General features: G+C 62.6%; 5 protein-coding genes across 5 annotated transcripts in view; 4 read left to right on the top strand and 1 right to left on the bottom strand.

Moving 5' to 3' along the window:
* Positions 1 to 2,781: 2,781 nt before the first annotated feature.
* F751_1145 (hypothetical protein) lies at positions 2,782 to 4,335 on the top strand (the record flags this gene model as incomplete). The annotated part of the gene is made up of 6 exons (XM_011401663.1): positions 2,782 to 2,838; positions 2,970 to 3,104; positions 3,270 to 3,332; positions 3,517 to 3,705; positions 3,896 to 3,979; positions 4,204 to 4,335. 6 exons carry the CDS (start codon positions 2,782 to 2,784, stop codon positions 4,333 to 4,335), a joined length of 660 nt encoding a protein of 219 aa, XP_011399965.1.
* Positions 4,336 to 5,024: 689 nt separating this feature from the next.
* On the top strand, positions 5,025 to 5,866 carry F751_1144 (UPF0047 protein YjbQ; the record flags this gene model as incomplete). The annotated part of the gene is made up of 4 exons (XM_011401662.1): positions 5,025 to 5,210; positions 5,340 to 5,413; positions 5,547 to 5,643; positions 5,795 to 5,866. 4 exons carry the CDS (start codon positions 5,025 to 5,027, stop codon positions 5,864 to 5,866), a joined length of 429 nt encoding a protein of 142 aa, XP_011399964.1.
* Positions 5,867 to 7,562: 1,696 nt separating this feature from the next.
* On the top strand, positions 7,563 to 9,442 carry F751_1143 (hypothetical protein; the record flags this gene model as incomplete). Its single annotated transcript, XM_011401661.1, has 6 exons — positions 7,563 to 7,673; positions 7,892 to 8,026; positions 8,214 to 8,276; positions 8,461 to 8,667; positions 8,808 to 8,891; positions 9,260 to 9,442. 6 exons carry the CDS (start codon positions 7,563 to 7,565, stop codon positions 9,440 to 9,442), a joined length of 783 nt encoding a protein of 260 aa, XP_011399963.1.
* Positions 9,443 to 10,564: 1,122 nt separating this feature from the next.
* F751_1142 (Peroxisome biogenesis protein 22) lies at positions 10,565 to 14,759 on the bottom strand (the record flags this gene model as incomplete). The annotated part of the gene is made up of 9 exons (XM_011401660.1): positions 10,565 to 10,633; positions 10,703 to 10,861; positions 11,086 to 11,390; positions 11,617 to 11,754; positions 11,929 to 12,097; positions 13,512 to 13,796; positions 14,386 to 14,444; positions 14,557 to 14,644; positions 14,721 to 14,759. The coding sequence occupies 9 exons, from the start codon at positions 14,757 to 14,759 to the stop codon at positions 10,565 to 10,567; spliced, it is 1,311 nt and encodes a 436-aa protein (XP_011399962.1).
* A 788-nt stretch (positions 14,760 to 15,547) lies between these two features.
* F751_1141 (Extended synaptotagmin-3) overlaps positions 15,548 to 16,942 on the top strand; it is a gene marked incomplete at both ends in the record, with an annotated part of 8,304 nt that continues 6,909 nt past the window's right edge. Inside the window, 4 exons of the mRNA XM_011401659.1 lie at positions 15,548 to 15,642; positions 15,959 to 16,214; positions 16,490 to 16,630; positions 16,766 to 16,879. Of these exons, the coding sequence (XP_011399961.1) occupies positions 15,548 to 15,642; positions 15,959 to 16,214; positions 16,490 to 16,630; positions 16,766 to 16,879 (606 nt within the window). The remainder of the gene's footprint in view (positions 15,643 to 15,958; positions 16,215 to 16,489; positions 16,631 to 16,765; positions 16,880 to 16,942) is intronic.

Below are 16,942 nucleotides of genomic sequence, written 5' to 3'. Positions count from 1 at the left end.
GAACGGAGCGAACGGAGCCGCATGGGGTGATGGGCTCTCCCCCATGCAGCCCTCCAGACGTGTTGCCCTTCCTGAGGTTGTGGACAGCAAGAGATCCCACGCCGTTGGACTACCTCATCTCACCATGTTTACACCCCACATACACGTCTTCCGCCTTCTCAGTCCTGGCACCCACCAATGCGGCATTCGCTTCCGCCCTTGGATCTGGCCTCCTGACAGAGGGGCAACTCCAGGACCCCGTCTTCCTCAAGCCCCTGCTCGAGAACACCCTGGTACCAGGCCAGCTGAAGCTGGCAGACTTGGAGGCAGCGCCCTCCGTCGACACCCTGAGCGGGGGCTTGGTGCCCGTCACATCGTCCGGGCCAGGTTTGACACCAGGGGCAACTGTTGGACCGGGGTGGTTCTGTCCAGCTGCATGCGCTCAGGCTGGTCCACCTGTTGCAATGTGGCAAGCCCCATGGCCCTGCCCACCCCAGGGAATGTGGCGGTGGGAGGCGCCACCATCGTCCTTGCAGACCTCTTGGCAACGGAGGGTGTGCTTCACATGCTCAGTGGCTTCCCTGGTCTTGGGGAGACGGCACCACCTCCGGAGCTGGAGCCTGTGCTGCCGCCCATAGTGACTCCAAGTCCCAGACCCAGCCCCAGCCCCTCCCCGAGTCCAAGCCCTAGTCCCAGTCTCAGTCCGTCTCCCAGTCCTAGTCCCAGTCCCAGTCCCAGTCCCAGCCCATCTCCCAGCCCTTCCCCCAGCCCGTCCCCCAGCCCCGTCCCCTCTCCCAGCCCGTCTCCCAGCCCCAGTCCGTCTCCCAGTCCAAGCCCTAGTCCTTCTCCCAGCCCATCCCCCAGCCCCAGCCCCAGCCCCAGCCCCAGCCCCAGCCCCAGCCCATCCCCCAGCCCTTCGCCTAGCCCAAGTCCCAGCCCATTTGTCATGTAGGCCTTGCTGTAACTATGGGATCCTTTCATGTTCTGTGTGCCATTGTATTCTACACAGCTCAATGAGTGTGCAGCACAATGACCCTTGTTCAGAATCTGACCCACCTCCCTCCACCCCTCCATTGTCCAGGCCGTTCCCTGGCGGCACATCCCTACTACCAACCCCTACGTCCACCCCTTTTGCCGGGTGCGCATGCTCTGCGACAGGGCAGAGCGGGAGCGTGGACACAAATCAGCCTGGCTGTGGGCAGCGGGTAGACAGCGGCTTCCTGCTGCCCATCAGGCTCTGCTATGTGGCAGATCCGAGTTCCTGCGCCACAGCATTCGCGTCCACGGCCTATCCCGGGGCCGCATGGCAACTGTGCTGAGCGGGACTGTTTTTGTTTGAGAGATTTCATCGGCACAGCGGCCCGCATTCCATCTTCAGCCCTGCCATTCTTCCCCAGAATAAACATGAGGAGGGTGGTGCTGTCTGGTAAGCCTTGCGCGAAGCTTCATGACGAGCAGTGTGAATGCAAAAGGGTAACCATTGCCGCAGGTTTCGGCTCTGCATGCAAAGATTGCAAGAAATCGTGCAGCAGCAGTGCACAAATCCTTTGAACACATCGAATGCTGAGTGCAAACCTGGGAAAGATGCCGGGAAGTTTCACCCTCAAAGGCAACCCGCCTGCACGGGGGGTCACGTCACCCGAAAACTGGACACGAAAGCGCCTCGAGCTATAATTCGTGACCTGCAACTCTCTGGCTCTTGTACTTGGAATTCTGCATGAAAACCATTTGGCATTTTGCCTGCTTGCGTGCCGCTCGTAAAGAGCACCGCGAATGGACGAGGGCTTGGCGAAGACAGGGCCCGATGGCATACTGAGCCGGGGAGCATCGGGCATTGAATCGAACTCCGATGCACCTACATCTTCAGAGCAGTGTATGACAGGAGCATCAACCGAGAATGACCACAGGCGCCGCAATCGCGAGGTGATTAGCTGTCGACGTTTGGCGTTCGGGGCTTTGTCAATGTCTTGTAGAGCGCCAATGCCCGTCCGTCCTGTCCCCTCCAGTCCCAGCAACGGTTTCGACAGCGGCAAAAGGTCGTGCATGATGCGCACCTGAAGCGCTTGTACGCACTGGATGCAGAGGCAGACCGACTTTTGGATGAGAATGAAGCTCTCAAGGAGAGGTGGGAGGTGGAGACCAGCCAATGAGGTTGCTCAACGATTGGGGCTGCCATCTGTAGGGCTGAGTGGTGACTGGCGTCCCCCATGCTTCGTGTTCACTTGGCCTTCCCTCTCCCTGCAGCATAGCAAGTCAGTTTCGTCGACTGCATGTGCGGCTGGCCATGCTGGCAGTCTTTGAGGCAACCCCCAGCTCGAAGAGCGACCTGCAGTCTCTGCTGGGACCCCAGGTGTGGAACGGGTAGGCAACACTGCATTGCCTTGGCTGCAGCCTTTGCAAACAGGCACGAGGCATGACAGTTGCCGCAATCCCAGTATGTGCCGGCATGGGCCCACCTCTTCCTCAGTGCACTGTCGGGCCACCGCCTGAGCACAATCCCTGCCCCGGCGTGCAGGACATCCCGGCCCTGCCCGATTACATGGCGGATGAGGAGCCCTTGCCAACTTCAGTGCATGGGATCGTGACAGGCCCTGAAGAGGAGGTGGAGGAGGTCCAGGCAGAGCAACACGCCCCGGCCAAGCCAGGTGGAGATAATGTGGCGAGGGGCCTGTGGGTGACTCACCAGTCGCAGCACCATCGCAGGGAAGCAGGGTCATTCACACCTCCTACTGACGTCCCTCGCTCACCTGCCCCATCAAACCTGCAGCCCAACCTCACCAACCGACGGGGACACTGTACGAAATGGCAGCGAAGATTTGCACCGTGGATGACCTCCTGCACTTCAACGATGCCTGGAAGGTGGGTTCACGCTCGGCCCCCACTCGTGCAGTGGCACCGGGCAGGGCACGATGCAGGCAATGTTGTTCTGTGTGACGAGGGGAAGAAACTCCTCAGCACCCAACCCACCTCTCCTCTGTCTCCAAGCACAGATGCAGAACAGGCTGAATGTGAGCAGCTACCAGGCCAACCCAACGCCCGAGACTCAAAGCACTGTGGAGGCCAACCTCTGGTTCCAGCTCAAAACCATGGAGCGCCTCATGCTGCAGGACATGAACCTCGTTCAGGTGAAGGGAATGCCACAGGGTCGTCACCAGGGTCGCAGGCTTCTGCACTTTGGATGCCCCCCATGGGCCCTCTCATCTATCGCCAGCTGCAAGGATGTGGTCTCCCCTGCTGCCATTCCCCACGTCTGGTCATGGACCCACGCCTCTCCTCCCTGAAAACTGCAGGGCATGATGCGGCACAAATACTCGGAGCAGGGGTACCAGGACGACCTGTGGGAGAAGATTGCGGTGCGTGGAGGGTGCTGCACTGTTCTGGGACGCCTGGAACCCCCGGCCCACGCTGTGCAGTGTGTCCCGGGGACGGCGATGCGCCTGATTCACCGGGTGCAGCCACGCGGTCTCGAGGACCCAGTTGCGCCAGCCCCCACACCAGCGTCCCCTCTCCGCGACCTCCTGGCTCCATGCAACGCAGAGGCACTTCGTGGCCAAGCTGCCCTCCGCCGCCGTGCTGCAAATCAGCAAGGCGCACAGTCACCTCGTGGCGACCATTGCCGAGGGCCGCCGGGTCAGGCTCGACGTGTCTGCCGAGCTGGCGAGGCTGACCTTCCCGTCCGTGCTGGAGGCCGGGGGCCTGATTGGGGTCGCCGCCGCCTCCCTCCAGGTGCTGGCAGGGTGGGACCTCGGAGGAGTGCTGGAACAAACTGCCCTCCAGACTCAGGACTCAAAGGTTCACAAGGCTGCTGGCCTGCTGAGTGCTGCCTGCCGTGCGCGTGCCTGTGGCAATGCAGCGCCCCCCCACCCTTCCGGCCCTCGCAACTGCCCCCCAACCCAATCACGTGGTCTCCACGCAGATGCGCCGGGCTGTGATGGAGGTGCAGGCTGCCTCCGCCCGAGACACGGTTGCAGCTGGAGGCGTCTCCGAGGCGCTTATAATTGTGAGGCGGCGTGAGAAGGGATTTGCGATGGAGCAGGGGCTGCCTGGGTCTGCGCCGCGACTGTCACCGTCAGCAGGCAGCGCCGGTAGATGCGGAGAGGGGACCCACGACCGCCTCTGGCCCTCTGCCGGTTCCCGGCTCCCCTGCGTGCCTCCGTAGTTGCCCAGCCATGCCTGTGGGCCCCCTTCGTTCCACTCATCTCCAATCCAAGTGCAACCCTGCAGAATTTCGGGCCACTCAACTATGCCACTATGGGGGCCAAGTCGGGTCGCAACTTCCCGGACACACTGGAGATAGCTCGGCACATGGTGGAGGTATATGATCAGGAGAACGCGGCCTGCTCAGACCTCGTATGAAATGCAAGGCCGGCCAGGATGCAGGCATATGATGCTGGGCAGCTGCCGTCGTTCGATTGCCTTCCGCAAGGCTGTGGATGGATGTGCAGCGGTGGCATCCCGACCTAGAGGTAATTATGTCCCACTTGATAAGTAAGTTGAGGCCTGCACAGGCACAGCATGTGTTCCAAATGCTTGCCCAATAAATGAAATGATGTTGATCGGTCTTTGCTCTTTTGACGACTCTGTGTCCTTGAAGGGTCCTTGCCATTCTTCACGCTCTCAAACGCTGCTCCCACCTGGAACTACAAGATCGTGGCTTGCCATGGAGCATGGCAGTATTCCTACTCTGGACATTTGAACAGGCGTGGCTGCTTTAAGAATTGAGCTTGTGGCTTGCTCTTGTGTAACTCACTTGCAGAACCAGAGCATGCTGTTGATGGAGGGACTCTGCTCTAATTTGTCCCGCATCCCCACCATTCTGGGGGGGGTCGGACCCAATGGCGGTGAATCAGCCAGCGACCCGCGATGGCCATGCTAAGGACAGTCACCCATCATTCAGTGGAGCTACAAGCTTAGACGGTGCTCGACTTTGTACTCAACCCTGTCTCCACACCCCGGTTGTCCAACCACAGCGTATATCTAAGCGAGTGTGATTGAGAGCAGCGCACGAAGAGGTACACCTCGTCAACACCGCTCGCCCATATATAATGGGTTTCAAACAACAGAACATTAGGCTGCCAGCCTTCCAAAGGGGCTGCCACCTTGTGACCAGCGACATTGTGCGGGAGATCAACCCCCTCCTCAAGGGGATCCATGCGGGTCTCTGCCATATTTTCATCCAACACACCTCAGCATCATTAACGATCAATGAGAATGCGGATCCCGATGTCCGAGTAAGAGGGCTTGTGAAAGAGCAGACGGGAAGGGGCACAGCCCTGCCATGGAGAATTCTCATGAATGGGCAAGAGGACAGGGAGCATAGTCGATGTTGTATGCTCATCCCAGGCCCGTTATAATGACAGGCAGACATGGAGACCTTCTTGAGCGCAGTCGTGCCTGAAGGCTCCAAAGCCCCCTGGGTGCATAGTGACGAGGGGTGAGGTGCTGGCAGAGGTTTAGGGAGGATGGTGGTATTGGCTGGGCCCTCATCCAATTCAAAGCAGATGGACACATGGCAGTTTAACAAAGTCCATCAACCCCCCTCTCCTGTTTAATCTTGCTTCTCTCAGGCCAGATGACATGCCAGCACATGTCAAGTCCAGCATGTTTGGAGCGTCTGTTTCCATCCCAATCACCCGAGGACGGCTAGCACTTGGAACATGGCAGGTGGGGTAGCCATGGTTGGAAGTGCCAGTAGGGCGTGGATGTGTCCAAGGAGAGGGCTGCTCCACGGGGGGCAACCTTGGATTCAGCCTGGCACTGTCGCAGCGACACGGGATCTGAGGTTCAGCACAACTTTGCGCATCATCCTCCACAGGGCATCTGGTTGTGCGAGCACCGAAATGCGGGGGGGCGAAGGAATCTCGTCGTCACGGTTCAGGGGGAGTGAAGGGCAGAAAGTGTCTGACCCCGGGGGGGACTATGGGCTAGCTTTGCATTCGCAGGGGTGTCCAAGCTTGTCTCGTGATCAGAGCCTTGCTGGAAATATGTCCGACATGCCATTAAGCCTTGTAGATCTAAAAGGACAAAAGGAAGGCGTAAAAAGTACAGAGAGCACTTTGGTGGAGACATCTCCGACAGACTGCACATCGGGAAGAACCATTTCGTGGTAGGATGTTCACACATACCTGCATCTCTCTCCGTGCAGCGCTATACAAGATTATGGAAGGCAGAGGGCGCCAAATTGACGTCATTCAAACACCAAAGCCTGATCCTTGCTTTCATACCCGATATATTCCCATCCCTCGGGCATGGGCAGGAGTGGGTTGGTTCGACTTGCTGAATCCCCCTGGCTGCTCCACATCACCCTGTTCACTACATGAATCACCAAGAGCTCGAGCAGTACCCGCGACTGGTCATACGACGATTATTTAAAGCTTGCCACCTAATACTTGAGCGTAATCGATCCTCGCAGCCATCATTGCGGGCCATACACGAGCGTTGCAATGATGTGATTTGGTGCGGTCCACCCTGGGCCGCCGATGTTGGCGGTCACAAAATCCCCCATCCATGAGGCGCTGCCCAATGCTTACCCGCTGGGTAACCTACCAAATCGATGACGAAGGGGGAAATGCAGACAACCCGCGATCGTAATTTGTCATGATGCCCTAATACCTGCAAGTTCTCCATGAAGCCCCCGTTGGGCATTCTCCAGTCTGGAGAGTTTATCTGCGCTACGCGCACATCATCTGAGAGGTCGAAGGAAAAACCAGCGTCGTTAAGAGGGTAAGCGCCTCGTGCAACCAGGATGAGCGTCTCGACCCGCCAGAGCGCTCCCGACACTGCTCAGGGTACCACCGATCCGGGAGTCCTGCGAGCCCGACAACTGAACAAGGAGGTGGGTGGGGTCCCACACGTTCAGGCATCTGGCAGTCCAGCGCAATGCTGTCTGACACGCAGCATGGTGATCACTCCTCTGTAGGCCCAGCAGCGTTTCAGGCAGCGGCAGGCGGCCCTGGTGCAGGACCAGGAGTCCCGTTTGGTTGCGGGCCAGGAAGAGATTGCCACCCTCAAACAGGAAAACCGTGTACTCAGAAGGAGGTGGGTTTTGGGTTCCAGCTGATGCTTGCCCAGACAGTGCATCAGGAGTGGAATGCGGCATCACCTGTGCTCTCTGCCATGCAGCCTGGCACTTTTTGCTCCACCCGGCCCCTTCCACGTGCACCACTCTCTCCCAGCATCGACCTCCAGCTGCGGGTGCTGGGCTGTCGAGATGCCATGCTGGCAGCCTTTCGGGACGGAGCGCATCTCAATCCCGCCAGGCAGCGGCCTGCCGGCCGAGAGATGTCCACGGAGCCGCAGGCCCTGCCGGGGCAGCAACCTTCATCACCGCAGCCACGCGACGAGGAGGGTGCAGGGCGAGCATGCCTCGGCGCATCTCCCAAGTACCAGGCCCACGATGCCAGCCCTGGGTCGGGCAGCGGCCATCCAGTGCTGCAAGCACCCTGTGGTGGTGTGGCGGCCCGGGCGGAGGCGGCCTCTGGTGTGGAGGGTGAGCACTGCGGTGAGTCCTGGGTGGCTTGGCAGGACCTGCATGGGGATCCGGCGCGGGCACCTGACCCACTCACCCTGGATCCAGAGGGCAGATGGAGAGGGTGGTCGCCCCCCCCCACTCCTCCTCAGAGGAGTGGGAGGAGCTGCTGGAGGGCAGCATCCACACCGCGGACGACGTGCGCGACTTCTTCGATCGATGGCAGGTGGGACAGGGTGGTGCTCTTTTTGTGTTTTCTTTTCTGCTGAAGCAAAGCTACTGCTGACTAGGAGGCAGCCACGCCCTTGCCGCGCAGAGCAGGAATGCCCTGGCACCGAAGCCAGGGCACTGCAGCCCACGTGGGCAAGTGTAGCATTTCACCCCGATGCTCTTGCGCAGCCTGTACATCCTCCTCTCACCCCCATAAAATTGTTGCATCACCAGGCGAGGAACGCTCTCCTGGTGCGGGACTATCTGGCGCGGCGCAACGCGGCGAGCAGGGAGCGGCTGGAAGGTCACATGGCCCACATGATGCGCATCTGGGAGGGGCTGTACCAGCGGCTGGGCCTCCTCGTGCTGGTGAGTCGAGCCGGGGACAGGGGGGGGGGGATTCAGACCCCTGCCTGACGAGCAGGGGGCTGGTGGGAGGGCGGGACGTCGGAGCCCAGCTCGCACATTGCTTGCCTGTGCCGGCTGGATGATGACGACCCAGCTCAGCGAGCCGTGCGGACCCCCCCTCCTCCCCCCCGCCCCCCCATGCCCACAGGCCGTGGTGCTGGAGCTGGTGGTCCAGCGAGGGTCGCAGGCGGGGCCGCCAGACCTCGCAGCGGTGAGGGGCGGGGGTGCGTGAGTGGGCGGCGCCGTCCTGGCGCCGGCGGCAGGGCGCGCACGGCCCGAGATCTGCCGCGGTTGCAGGCCTGCCCGTGCGCGCCCTTTCCTCCACGACCCTCCTGCGCTTCCAGCGCCCCTCCGGCTAAAGGGCCCACGCCTTGCCACCCTCCGCCGGCACACAGGCCAAGCTGCTGCGCCTGGTGTCCAGCGAGAACCTGTCGAAGATGGGGGCGATGGTACGTGAGGAAAGCGCCGCGCGCGCCGCTCCCGGGCGCGAGTGCCAGGAGGCGGTGGCGGAGCTGATGGGGCTGGGTAGTCTCCCATGCGGCGGGGAGCAGCTCAGTATGGGGGCTTCAGCCTCCCTCACCCTGCGCGTGAGTACCCTGGAGGTAATGGATGGGTGAAGGTGCCTACATTCGCGCTCAAAGCGTTGAGTGTGCCGGTGGCTCCCGTGCAAACGCTCAAGATGGCCACGCCAGCGCGTCATCTGACCCATGGTGCACACGCCTGCAGTCCCTTCACGGTGCAGATCAGGGGGCTGGCAGAGCAGGTGAGCAAGCACGCGAGCTGGAACCTGCAGCAACTGGTGGAGTGGCACACCAAGTGGAAGACGGTGAGCAAGGCAATGGGGGCTCAGGGTTGGTCTGGGTGTGCAAACCTGCGGGCTCGGGATGCAGGAGAGACACAAGCCGGGGGACGTGTCACCTTTGGGTCGGGCCACCAGCCAGCGGGAAAAGGCTATGCTGCCGTCCCAGCCAGCAAGTGTTAATCAATACATGGGGGCACCCTGTACAGAGCATGCCCATCCATAAACATCCTGATGCCTTGCGTGCATAGGATGCCGTCCTGCACCACTGGATGTGACTGGAGCAGGCCTCACCTCTCACAAGGGTGTCCCTTTCAGACCATCGACAATCTCACTCACCCACATGACCATGCTGGGTTTGATCACACCCATCCCCTGCCTACCCATGTGCACAGAGCGTCGGGACGCTCGGCTACGCGCTGGCCTTCTCTTGGGGGCGTGGGGCTGCGGTCGACTTCCCTGAGATCATGAGGGCCATGGTGGAGCAGGCTTGGGCGCAGGAGGCTGGGGTGACAGAGTTTGAGGAGAAGACCGGTATGGCCGGTCCGGTCTTGTGTGGCAATCGGGCAGAGGACTGACGTCTGAGAGTGGAGGCATGAGAACGAGTTCCAATGGCAGCACAGCCAGTGTGCAGACCATCATATGTGTGCCTGTGATTTTTGGCTGGCTCGGAGCAGGGGCCTGCATACCCTACCCAGCATACTGCGCAGATTGATTATTTAACTGCAGCCAATACATGTCTCTCCTTTGTGTCTTTCCTACGTGTCCAGAACATCACAACTGGCAGCTCTCCTGCACTCTGATGCATTCGAACCATCCTTGCGTCAAGTACTATACCTTGCGTGCTGATTGATGCCTCTCTCCCATATATTGTTGGAGCCTTGGAAGCCTCATCATGCTGGACTTCTTCTGTTAGACCCCATTCTTAGGGCAAAAGTCGACTTCAAGTTTCTACTCATGTATAGCCTGTACTTCCTTGGTTCTCATCTCAGGATCATGTCTGGTGCTCTTTCCTGGTGTAACAACTCTCCTCATTCTAGTGTACTGACAGGTTCCCGGCACCCAGCACCGTTTCCTTCCCAGTGGGTCCCCAGGGAGATGTTTTGCAGCGAGTCGATGTACTCCGGTTCCCACCCACATCAGCCAGCACACCCCTTGACAGTGGAGCTTTAGGGACTCTCAATAACCCTCAAGTCATAGCTCCTTCTGGGATGCCTGGTCCAAGGTGGGCGTTGACCACACATCAGCCTGCAGCTGTGCGGTCGTCTGACGAGCATCCCTCCAGCAGGGCCCATTGTGCGTTTCTCCCTTCCTAGGCTGTGGTCCCCCCCCCACTGTCCGGTGCTGCAAGCCCTCGAGTATTGCATGGACAAAGCTGCTTGAGTTGGGTGGAGGGAAGATCTGCCGCGCGCCAATGCAGAGGGGCGCATGCGGCGCCTCCGGGGGGGGCTTGTTCATCCAGGCCGGGGCGAAACTGGTGGCCCCCGGCCCCAAAATGGGCTGGGGGCCGATGCGGTCAGTTTTGGTCAGGCTGGGCGTGTGTTTTCAGCGCAGCGGTCAGAGGGTGTTGCCAAGGGTATCTGGTCCTGAAGCAAGACGAGCACCCGCCGGGGCAGGCGGGCGGCGTCGGGTGACAAGGGCAGAGGGGAGGTGCGCTCAGCGTGGCAAGGGAGGAAAAAGAGGAGCGGGGTTGTTTGTCCTCAGGGCCCCGGCTGGTCGGGGCCCTCCTGCTGCTGCCGCGCCACCGCCTCCAGCAGGGCAGACAGCGCCTGCACCAGGGGCCCGACGGCAGGCTCGGCGGCGGCGGGCTCGGCGGGGGCGGGCGCCGGGGTCTGCACGGGGGGGCCCTCCGGCATGGCGCCCCGCGGGTCCCGCGAAGCGCGCGCCGCCAGCTGCACCGACCCCTGCTGGCTGCTCAGCAGCAGGGCCAGGGTCTCCAAGGCGCTCGGGGGGGGACCCCGGCTGGTGCTCCCGCCCGAGCCCCGCCCGCTCGACATCTGCTGCGGGGAGGGAGGGGGGGGGGGGGGTGGCAGAAGTTGAGCAGGTCGCCAGGGGATATCGAAGGAGTGACCCATGTCTGGGATGGCCCGGCGGCAACTCTGCAAGATCAATCTGTGGCTCAGGGTGGGATTGCCTGACCAGCACCCCTCTAAACATAGATGCTCCCGAGCAATTGTGGGGGTGGGGCGGCCGCCCGGTCTGCTGCGCTGCCCCGCCGCACCTGGAGGAAGGGGGAGGGCGTGGCGAGCTGGGCCTCGAATCGCACGCGGGCGTGCGGGTCGGCGACCACCTCGGCGGGGGGGACCTCGCCGGCCTGCAGCGCCACCAGCTCCTGCAGGCGGCTGAGGAGGGAGGAGAGGCTGGAGGCCTGGCTGGAGGGCGCGGGGCTGGGGTGGGGCAGGCGCGCCGAGACGCGGGAGATGAAGTCCGTGGCGGGGCTGGAGTAGGGCTCGCCGGGGGCGGGGGCCCTGTGGCCCCCCTGCAGCCGCTCCAGGTGGCCCGAGGCCAGGGGGGTGCGGGCAGGGCCTGCGTGGGGCGGGCAGGCCGGAGATGGTGGTGGCACGAGGAAGGGGGTCGGGGACAAGGTGGGAAGGGCGGTCTGGAAGGCCTGCAGGCATGGGCCCGCGCCGATCCCACCGGTGGTGCGCATGCATCGCCCCTTCCCTCGTGATCCACCCTCACCATCGTCCAGAAACAAACAGTCTACACACACCCCCTCCCCCTCGAATTCCCACATCTCCTGGAGGCTCACCATAGCCATAGGACGCGCGGTGGAGCTGGGCGCGCTGCTCCTCGCGCTCCATGAGGAAGGCACGGCGCGCGCGCCAGTTGAGCATGCGCAGCAGCTCCAGGGAGACGACGGCGTGGGTGTGCTCCGAGTCCGCCACCGCTTCGTTCAGTTGGGTGAGCAGGTCGACGGGCGTGGGGAAGAGCGCGCTGGCCGGGAGGTAGGAGGTGAGGCCGGGGAGCGCGGGCGCGATGGCGCCCGCGCCCGAGGGAGAGGGGGCCTCCCCCGCCGCGGCGGACGGGCCGGGGGGGGAGGGGCGCAGGCCGGATGTGCGACGCGGGCGCTTGGTCGGCTGCCCCTCCTCCTGGGAGGTGGAGGTGGCGGGCCCGCTGCCGGCCGCTGCCTCGGCGGCCTGCATCGCCGCGGCCTGCTGCAGGTGGTAGTTCACGTGCAGACCCGAGCGGGTGGGCCCGGTGCGCTGGGGGGGGGTGAGCAGGGCCAGGGGCTGGGGAGGGGGGCCTTGGGAGGGGCCGGACGTGGGCTCGCTGCTAGAAGCCCGCCCGCTGGGGGACTCCGGCTTATCGCGACCAGGGCCTCCGGAGAGCATGACGGGGCGGGGAGCGATGTCGAACACCCTCTAAGCTTGGACCGACTCTACGGGGTGAGCGGCGGGGAGGGGTGCGAGGGGGACCCGCTGCGGCTCATGAATGGACGTACGAAACCACCGTGGGTTCGGTGTGCGGGCGACGGCCTGGTAGTGCGGAATGGGGGGGCATGCTGGACTCTTCACTTCATGATCATACATGGCACGCTCGCAAATGGGGGTTGAAAGGGAGCCGGGGTATGAGACTGACCTCGGGGAGCCGAGGTTCAAATCCGGGGAACGGTCAGACGCTGCGGAGGTCAAGGTCCCGGCTCAACATTCGCCTGTGGAGCATCCGTTATCCTTGCACATTCCCTCATGTACCTCGGCATACTAGGGAGAGGAGAATGCCTAGCCATACTGGACACCGTCATACTCGACGCACTCCCCTCCTCCAGTCGCAACCATCCCAAGAAGCCACGAGAAGACGCCCCGGATATCTTTTAGGGGGCCTCCATGGCTTGTTGGCGATTAATCGTGATTGGGTGGCTGGCCAAGTCGCGCACTTCGTCGAGGCCGCCATACTCGCACACGGAACCCCAGTAGATCTCGCCTGCACGCCCCCAGGCTGCCCCACCAGGGTCACGGGCACAATCGACCGCGCCAGCGGGGCAGTACAGGGCGTAATTCTACCTTGCGAACCCATCGCGACACATTACCTGGGATTATTAATGTTTACATGGCACGCTCGAATTCGTGGAGCCCGGTGCGGAGGCCGGAAAGACGGACATGTCGAGTGCCCCTCCCACGACATCGGCGTTCCGTACCATACTCGTCCTTCCCCCGGGGCGACGCTGTATGATGTTGCACCCTCCCATGGCACCGCGCACGCCGTGGCCAGACCTTAATATTGGGATTCACAACAATGAACAAGGTTTTCGCAACGCGAGGCTCTGCATGGAAGTCGGACTCGAAGCCGCCTGGGAAGGTGCTTAATGGGAAAAACCCAGGGCGACGGCGAGATCAGGTTCGTGCCGCACATTCCCACCAGCAACCACGCCTTTCCCTCCCACTAGCACCAGGGAAGGCACGAATCGCTGCAGTTGGCGAACCTGCGGAGGATCGCATTATGGTGGTGATGTCTGGTCGATCGGGAGAGACTTCAGGGGCAGGACCTTAAATGGGCTGCTGTCCATACAAGGGTATGGGGATGAAGTGCAGGGGTGCACAGCTCCGCCGATCCCCCAGCCACATACACTCCACACCCACGAGCCACCTGCCGTCCACGTAATCTTCTCTGCACCCTTTCCCAGCCACCCGCTGGATGCCTCCTCACCGTCTCGGCATCGGCATCGATGTGCAGCTGCGGCTCCAGCTGCCGGACCATGGAGGCCTTGCCCTCCCGCGTCCCACAGAACAGCAGGCGGTGGGGGGGCAGCTGGCCGTGATTTGGGCCCAGGAGCCCCGCATGCTCCAGGGCTCCCCGGACGGTAGCCTCGCCGACGTCAGAGGCCACGTGCGCCAGGGCATACAGGTTCACCCGCCGTGCCAGCTCCAGCACCAGGGGGATCATGCTGGGCATCACGCTGGCCGAGTCCTCCAGCGCATTGGCGGAGGGCTCCTGAGGGCAGGAGGGAGGTGGGTTTGGGAGGGTCGTGTCAAGCTGGTGCAGTGACCAGACTCGCAGGCACCTATCCCTCAGAGGGGCATCCCAAATCATGGGGCAAGGACCACAGAGGCAACGGGGTCAGGCACAGGAGCACACCCCAGACACCATGAAAATACGGTCAACCCCCAAACTGGCGCCAGCTTGCACGCACGGCAGCTCCCAGTCCCTCTGAAGGACATGATGCATTCATGATCTCCACCCCGCCCCCGGATGCCCCTCCCAGCCAGGCACCTCCAGCAGAGTCCCTGGGAGGGAGAGTGTGAGGCTGCTGACGCCCTGCAGGCAGGCAGCCAGGCCTGACAGCCCTGGAAGCACAGAGGACTGAGCCTGGGAGGCGGGAGCGGCAGACCTCTCGGCGGCAGCACTCCCTGAGAGTGCATCAGGGGCCCTGGCATCCGCGGGACCCTGAGCTCAAGAAGTGGGGAGGGGGCCGCTTGCAGTGCGCCTCTTTCGTGCAACAATGGACAGCCAACATGGGCGACCAGCAGTTCCCGCATCAAGAGCAGCAAAGGGACGCCCGCATGCTTCCGTTCCTACTCACTTGGTATGAAGCAGACCGCAGCCCTGCCCCATCCACATTTGCCTCCCTCTTGGTCCTCACTGCAGACGCAAGGTGGTGTGGGACCAAGGATGTCACACTCTCTCTTTCACATTAGCAGGCCCGGCATACAAAGGGTCCGAGGTGAGCCCTGCCTCCCATCCAAGGCCTCACATCGCTGGGCTCTAAGCTGGAGGTATCCATACACCACAGCTGCCAGGCCCAAGATACCCGTGATCGACCAGGCCGTTGCGGCGTGTCCCTGCGCAAGGTTGTTTTTGCTGTGAGCGTGGAGTCTGGTGCAGTGCAGGCCAGCGTGCACGGCAGCAGTTGCTCACCCCAGTGCTATTCTGCAGGCGCAACAGCACCCCGCGCATAATGGCTCGGAGGTAGTTCATCCCCGAGCTCATAACGTATCGAGATATGATCCAAGGCTCGCTGACATGACGTCGAATTCCTCCCTGCCTGGATGCTGGCAGGGGCTAAGTCTCCGGGGAGATGGTCCACGTCTGAGTGTGGGTCCGCGCGCGCCACTGCAAAGGTGATGAACGATCACGCAGGCCAACATAGGGAGCAGCGGGGACTCGTGACGCGCCTTGACAAATCTTAAGATAATGCTTGTCGACCCCGATGACCACAATACCTGACTGCATGGGGCAAGGCCCGAGCATGTGCTGCGAATAGGGTCGGGATGAGTGCTGGAGGCACCTCACGAAGTGATCTGGCAGCAGCAGGCCGCAAGAAGGTGCGGTTGGGACGTTGAAGGTTGTGTTAGACTGCAGATCGCTTTGGTATATGCGTGTTCGTTACCGCCAATGTCACCCCTGGATGCACAGCTGGCCGAGTTTCGAAGGCAGAAGGCCGCTGCTGCTGCCGCTGCAAGCAAGGTAGCGGCACACTCTCCGCCCAATGGAGCCCGAGGCTCGGAGAATGGCTTTGGGGGCTCGCTGCAGAGTTCCACAGAGGTGCTGACTAGGCCGCTACCCGCCGTCAGCAGCAGTCCTGAGCCCACCCCTGAACCCAGCAGGACTGATGCACCGCAGGCATCGGATGCTGGCCTTGATGTCCCTGCAGCCACCTCACAGGATTCCTCTGGACCTCTGCACTGGCTGGACAAGGCTGATGGCGTGTCAAGTGGGACCCAACCCGCCGCACCATCCTCCCCATGGCTAGGTCCAAGCCCACCCAGTGCCTCACCGGCGCCTCCACCAGCCAGGCAGCCAGATCCTGTGCTCGACAGCTCGTTTCTCGCCAAGCGCAGTCACGAGGGGATGATGCAGCATGATCTGCCACCACAGCCCGCTCCTCTGGTGGCAGACCCTGGCCCAGGTGGCAGGCCCGCCCGCCCGGACTGGCTTCAGGCCGCCCCTGGTCCTTCGGCGTTCATAGCCGACAGGACCTCGAGGCCTGAGGCCGGCAGCGGGCCCGGCACGCAGCCTGTCAGCTCAAGCTGGCTTGGGCCGGGGCTCCCCCTGCCTGCCGCTCCTAGCAGCACTTCACGCCTGGGCGAGCCCCGCCCATGGAGCGGCACCCTTACGCCACCCCTCCCCGCCCCTCCCCCGCCATCCTCCACCAGCGCCGCCCTCCCTTCGGCGGCCAGCAGCCAAGCCGGGAGTGTGGCGGGGGACAACCCCCACCAGCCCGCGGACGGCGTCGCCTCCTCCCGTAGCCGCCGCGCCGACTTTGCGGATCTGCAGGCCCACATCGCCGAGCTGACGGAGGAGCGATTTGCGCTGCAGCGGGGCCTGGCGCAGCAGGCGCAGCAGGCCGCCACCGTGACGGCCGAGCACGAGTCCATGGTGCAGGCCTTCAACCAGCAGGCACGTAAGGGAGTGGGGGAGGAGAGGGAGGGGAGCATGATCGTTCAGGGTGTCCGCTTTCAGTGGGTATTGTTGTCAGGGTGAGGCAGAGGCCTGAGGTGGTCGCAAGTGAAGCAGCACCTGGCTGCTCTGAATGCCTGGCGGTTAAAGGCAGTGACGTGAGGCCAACAGGCTGAAGCCCCTCCCAAGGAAACCTTCCCTGCTTATCAACTTGACACGATACCCAGGTGTTGAACAGGATCACCCCAAAGCACACCATATTACCCCTTTTTAAACCCGGGTTCCAGGGCGCGGTGGTGGAGGCGCTGCAGCACGAGGTCTCAGCGCTCCGGGAGCAGCTGGCGGAGGCGATGGCGCGGGAGGAAAGCCTGGCGCAGCACCGGGACGCGCTGACCCACGCCGCCACCGCCGCACAGGAGAGGGCCCAGGTGGGAACACTGAGGATCCGTGTGTGGCAGGGCTGACGAGCGGGGCTCTGGCTGTCCCCAGGGTCTGGCATGCACACCTCGCCAAAAGCTGGTGCACACTTTGGTGCCGATCCCCGCCGTGCATCACCATGCCAGGACCTTGCCATGGAGGTCGTGGCACTGGAGGAGTCCCTGCTGCAGCACAAGTCCGCGACCCTGAAGCAGGGCGTGGAGGAAGGCGCGGCGGCGGGGACAGCCGCCCGCCTGCAGGTGCGCACAGGAGCTGCAGCCCGTTGGGGAATGAAGAAAGGGAGAGTTTGTTCACTTGCTGGA

The sequence above is a fragment of the Auxenochlorella protothecoides genome, assembly GCF_000733215.1.
Source record: "Auxenochlorella protothecoides strain 0710 unplaced genomic scaffold scaffold123, whole genome shotgun sequence".
NCBI lineage: Eukaryota > Viridiplantae > Chlorophyta > Trebouxiophyceae > Chlorellales > Chlorellaceae > Auxenochlorella > Auxenochlorella protothecoides.
The sequence above is the reverse complement of the archived record's forward strand: the minus strand, read 5'-3'. Positions and strand labels throughout refer to the sequence as shown.